The sequence below is a fragment of the Protomyctophum bolini genome (assembly GCF_963924005.1).
Source record: "Protomyctophum bolini genome assembly, chromosome: 22".
In the NCBI taxonomy this organism is placed as follows: domain Eukaryota; kingdom Metazoa; phylum Chordata; class Actinopteri; order Myctophiformes; family Myctophidae; genus Protomyctophum; species Protomyctophum bolini.
Window position 1 is genome coordinate 28,702,302 of NC_137883.1, and position 5,730 is coordinate 28,708,031.

General features: G+C 41.6%; 1 protein-coding gene across 1 annotated transcript; it reads left to right on the top strand.

Moving 5' to 3' along the window:
• Positions 1–1,160: 1,160 nt before the first annotated feature.
• LOC308310235 (prolactin-releasing peptide receptor-like) lies at positions 1,161–5,487 on the top strand. The gene is made up of 3 exons (XM_080756464.1): positions 1,161–1,224; positions 3,328–3,825; positions 4,776–5,487. The coding sequence occupies exons 2-3, from the start codon at positions 3,377–3,379 to the stop codon at positions 5,401–5,403; spliced, it is 1,077 nt and encodes a 358-aa protein (XP_080612590.1). The 5' UTR covers positions 1,161–1,224; positions 3,328–3,376; the 3' UTR covers positions 5,404–5,487.
• Positions 5,488–5,730: the final 243 nt, after the last annotated feature.

Here is a 5,730-nt window from a genome sequence, read left to right on the forward strand (position 1 = left end):
GATTGCTCCATTATGTTGTTGGTTTGGATTCATGTGATTATAGGTTGTGACTGAAATCTTGGACTGTCTAGGGAAGCCTGATTTATACTTTATACAAGCTCACAACACATTGCATGATCATCACAGCATGTGAGATCGTAGATCAGTATGCAGCATTATTTGTTTAGGCCCCCAAAAAATGCACCTTTAACTTAATTGCTAATGCAAAGAGCACTTACTATGAGACCTAGCAGATCATGTCTGTCTGTGTGTGTGTCTGGCTGTCTGTCTGTCTGTCTGTCTGTGTGTGTCTGTCCCGCTATACGTCCAAATATGGAGTGTGTTGCATCAGCAATCACTCAGCTCCATATATGGGCACAAAAGGGGCCAGGTCCACATATACAGTAACAGCGGGACAGACACACAGAAAGACAGACATCCAGACATGATCTGCAGGGTCTCAGCTGCATTCGCTTCCTGCGTTTGCGCGTCTTACTGGTTTTCTTTATAATTTTTATATTGATGATATTGAGTGAAATAGTTAACTTCTGTCCATTTATTTTTGGTGAACAACTCACTCAGAACTGGTTTAGATTTATCTCTAGAGAACCATTGAACTGCTTTTGTTAATATAATTTAGCAACAACTGACTTAACCACTTAAATGTGGTCAAAGCCCAGAGGAATTTGCATATTTGTACAGGTGGAGTTAAAGTGGAGAGGTAAAAAGCCTGATTTCTGCAGCTGAATGCAATAGAATTGAAATCCTTGAGAACTGGACTGGAATACTTCAAAGAAGGAAAAAAGGAATATACTTCAAAGCTATTCAGACGAAGAAAGTGATAGATTGCATCATTGCATTGCTGAAGAGAGCCAATCTACTTTGACGACAGGTTGTCATTTCAAGTGAACGATAGGGGGATTTTGTGCACCCTCAAATAAATTGCCATGACCCTTCCTTCCTGTGACAGAAGTATATATTATTAGACCTCCAATTGAAAAAGAAGGAAAATAATAACAGAACTCTTTCAAATGGATAACTCGACCCATCCACACAGTTTGCAGCAACACTGTCTCTCACCTCCTCTCTCTCTCTCTCTCTCTCTCTCTCTCTCTCTCTCTCTCTCTCTCTCTTTCACCCCCTTCTCTGTTCTCTCTGGCTGCTGTCACAGCGAAGCAGTAGCTGGTGGAGATGCACAACAAACATGGACTTGACGATTAATTTGCTGTCGCAATAGGAGTGAAGGTATAGGTAGCATGTTTCATTATTTATCTATTGATAGATTATTGATTATTGTTATTATGATTATTATCCACAACAGGTCTGCTGGGAAGACGCTTTCATATAATATTTCCTTGACTGCTATATTTAATTTCAAATGTCACTTATCATTCTAAACTCTATGAACTCTAACACCCCTCACATTTAAAATATTAAATTGTGTTAGAATTCTGCAAGTCACTTTTTAATATTTCACTTTCTGTACATGTATCTCTTACTGTCCGTAAGTGATTTACCATGGAGGGACACCTTGTGTGAATGTTCTTATTTCAGGTTTATATACCAGTACAGTTTGACAATAGGATTCATATTAATCTGAGGATGTATTCATATAACCAGCACATTCCAAGATTAAAAATGTCTTTATCAAACACGTTTACCCAATTTTTGTAAAAAGTACAATATAACCTGCTATAATATAACCTAGCTGCTATAATATAACGTGCTATCATTGAATCTTAAGATTCCCAGGTAAGCAAAAAATAAATGTTTTAGTATTATAAATTAGAATTAGTCCAGAAATGAAAAGTTAAATTTGAAATGATGCTACATAAAACATCTCCAACCAGCATGAATACAAGTCAAAAATTTGAAATTTCACTAAGTAAAATATCTATAACCATTGGTGCATGAATACAAGTCATACTACATAAGAACAGTATTGCAACATACATTTCTAATTAAATAAGACTGAATTGACTGTCCTCACAACTGAACGGTGGGGGGGGGGGGGTCGTGCTTATTTTCCTCTGAAGTCCGAAGCGTTTTGTCTTTTGTTTATCATCCACCCCCCCACCACTACCACCCCCCCGAACCCCTGCACACTTTGACAAGCTGGAATGGCTTAGAGTTGACGACAGAGTACAGAATCTTGCAATGGGTCTGGTCCACAAGATTTGATACACCTCCAAGATACTCATGTACCTGTCTAGATACTTCCTTAATGTCAATGAAGTCCACACCCAAACCATATGCAACCCAGATTTTGCACAAACAAGGGACTAAATTATTTTCGCTCCTATGCCACCAAAATGTGGAACGCCCTACCAACAGTCATTAAGACATGCAAATCCCTTGACTCCTTAAAAACCACTCTATAAGGGCACCTACGGACGGCTGCAATTCGAAACTGGCCCCCATACATCGCCCCCACCCACCCCTTTTTCCCCTCACTGTATATGTTTCTTTTCGACTTTTTACCTCCTTTATGATGAATTCCTGTTCTGTTCTTTGGCTAATGTGTATATTTGTACGTCTCTAAATGTTTTGATGAATTGAACAAGGTGGACCCTCTTCTAAACAAGTGTAATGCTTTATTGGGTCGTCCACTCACAGTTAACAGTTTTTGTATTGAGTTGTGCTTGAAATGTACTGTAATTCTACAAACTGTTAATAAATACTTCAATCAATCAATCAATCAATCAGAACAGGCCAACTCCATATACGCTGGGCAGGGGCCCGGTCCAGAGCCCGGGCAGAGGCCTTTTTGGGGAGGTTCTGGACAACCGTGGGTCCGACCGACTCGACACCGGGCACTGCACCCCCTGTTGTGGTGTTTGCACACACGTGTGTGGTACAGACAGGTAGGGCTCTATTTTGGTCCATGCTAAACCCCTCATCCCTAAACTTATTTGCCCTTTACTATTTTGAAAAACATTTTTGAATAATTAAAATAGCCAATCTTCAAAAGGCAAAGTAGTTTAGGGATAAGGGATTTAGCATGGATGAAAATAGAGCCCTCAGTGTGTGTCAACAAGGTCAAGGCCGGTCAAGACCTAATAATAATAATAATAACTTGGATTTATATAGCGCCTTTCAAGAAACCCAAGGACGCTTAAGACCTGTCTCCCAAGAAAGGACAAGTGCACCCACTTGGCCTCTTCACACTAAATGAGGTGTGAAACTAACCACCTGCGGCCTGCCCACTGAGGCTGTCAGACTCAGAGACACATAGGCTACAGCCCATTACAACCTCCCAAAGAGAGTTTGAAAATTGTTAATGACGAAAACAACTTCTGGTACAAGTAAACCTTCTGTCTGATCACCTGTGTTTTGTATTTTGAACAGTGTAAGGACTAAGGAAGTAAGGAACATACTGAAAGACTGGACTGCTGGTATGGAGGGCAATGTCAGTGACTCAGCTGGAACTATGGCGCCCTCTGCAGGTGAAGAGCACACAGAAGAGCACATCTATGAGATTCCAGTGCAAAATACTTCAGCCAACCACAGCTCCCAGTTTGCAGATGTGGCTCTGCTGCAAACCTTCAAACCTCTCATCATCACTTGCTATGTGATTGTGGCAGTGGTCGGCGTTTTTGGGAACTACCTGCTCATCTATGTCATTTGCAGAACCCGCAAGATGCACAATGTCACCAATTTCTTCATTGGGAACCTGGCCTTCTCCGACATGCTCATGTGTGTGACCTGCATTCCCTTTACACTTGCCTATGCCTTCAACCCTCATGGCTGGGTTTTTGGTCGCTTCATGTGCTATCTGCTGTATCTGATCCAACCTGTCACGGTTTATGTGTCAGTATTCACTCTCACAGCTATTGCTGTTGACAGGTGGGTAATTTACCTTTATCATAATCCTATATTAACCATACTGTAAATCATTCCACCCAGATTATAAGACTATCTTTATATTCATGCATAATGCATCCATCTCTCGTTTGACATCAACAAGCTAATAGATAAGCCCCTGAAAATGAATAATTTTTAGGATAGCAAGCTTTTGGTCGTTTTGTCATTTGCAGAATAGATTCTTCAGGCATAAATCAGGCAGTGAATAGGACAGAATATATATAGGTTCATTACTTGAATAAAGTAAATGTGTCAACAAAAGTGTCAAACATTTCAGTGAGGAAAGAAAACAACAATACACAAAAAACATTTTGTGTATTTGTTAAAATGCCCAGGAGACAAAATGTATATTGGCAAAACCATCCATCCCCTCAAACAAAGGATTCGTGAACACAAAAGTTAAATAAGAAGATAATATTGGAAAATAAGCGATTAAAACTAGTAGCCTGTCATTTAAATAACCAGGGCTGTATTTTGCGTGAAGTACCAGGTCTTATTACTTAACTTAAGACCTGGATCAATGGCATTTGGCTATTCTGAGTGGCCAAAGAGCATTGACCACGCCTCCAGGTCTTAAGTTAAGTAATAAGACCTGGTACTTAAGACACACAAAATACAGCCCTCACTCTCATCCCATCTCCTCCCTTAGGGTCCAGGGCACAGAGCAGATTACTGTTACAGTAAGAGAGGGGGTGATGTTGACAGGAGGTTATGCCAGAGAGAGCTCTACTGGATCCATACCCCAGAACATTTACAACCTCTAGGTTTAAATTAGGGTTTTTACATGAGTACTATTTGCTCCTTGCTTCATGATGGCTATGCCTATGTGCCTGATGATGTCTGCAATGCATTGTACTGCATTTTCTACCAAATGATTTGAGGAATGCAAAAAAATACCTGGAACATGTCAGTCTTTCCTTTTCCATTCTCAGATATTATGCCACAGTGCATCCCCTAAAGAAGCGCACATCTGTTTCAACCTGTGGCTATGTTTTATGTGGAATCTGGCTGCTGTCCTGTGGGTTGGTGGCTCCTGCAGTGGCCCACACCTACCATGTGGAGTTCAAAGAGGAGGGCCTCACCATCTGTGAGGAGTTCTGGCTGGGCCAGGAGAAAGAAAGACAGACTTATGCCTATAGCACCCTACTGGTCACTTATGTCCTGCCATTGTCAGCTGTTTGTGTCTCGTACCTCTGCATCTCGGTTAAACTGAGGAATTGCGTTGCACCAGGCCGCAGGTCCGAGTATCATGCGGAAGCTTGGCGTGCTCGGAAGAGGAAGATCTTTCGGTTGGTTGCACTTGTAGTGGCTGCCTTTGCAGTGTGTTGGCTTCCTATTCATGTGTTTAATGTGCTGCGAGACATAGACATTCATCTCATAAACAAGCGCCACTTTTTGCTCATCCAACTGCTGTGTCACCTCTGTGCCATGAGCTCTTCCTGTTGTAACCCCTTCCTCTATGCATGGCTACATGACCGCTTCCGCACTGAACTGCGAAAGATGTTCACATGCCATCAGCACATTGTCATACCTGCCAATAACTGTGCTGCAAGCATGTAGTTCAAGAACATCATCATTATTAAATTCAAGAACCTGTCAGTCTGTCTGTCTGTCAGTCTGTCCTATTCCGGGTCACCAGTGAAATGCATGTTGGGGCGGCTTCCGGGTCAGGGTCACCAGTGAAATGCATGTTGGGACGGACACAGATTAATACTGGGACACACTTTTCCGCGTAACAGACCCACACAGGGGAAAACACGGGCCCTGTGGGCCATGAGCGTATTGCAAGTGGGTCCCACTTTTATTGATAATATAACATTCATAAAAGGTAAAACAACAACAACAAAAGTATACTATGTTAGTTTCATTGATCCAAGCCGGAACACA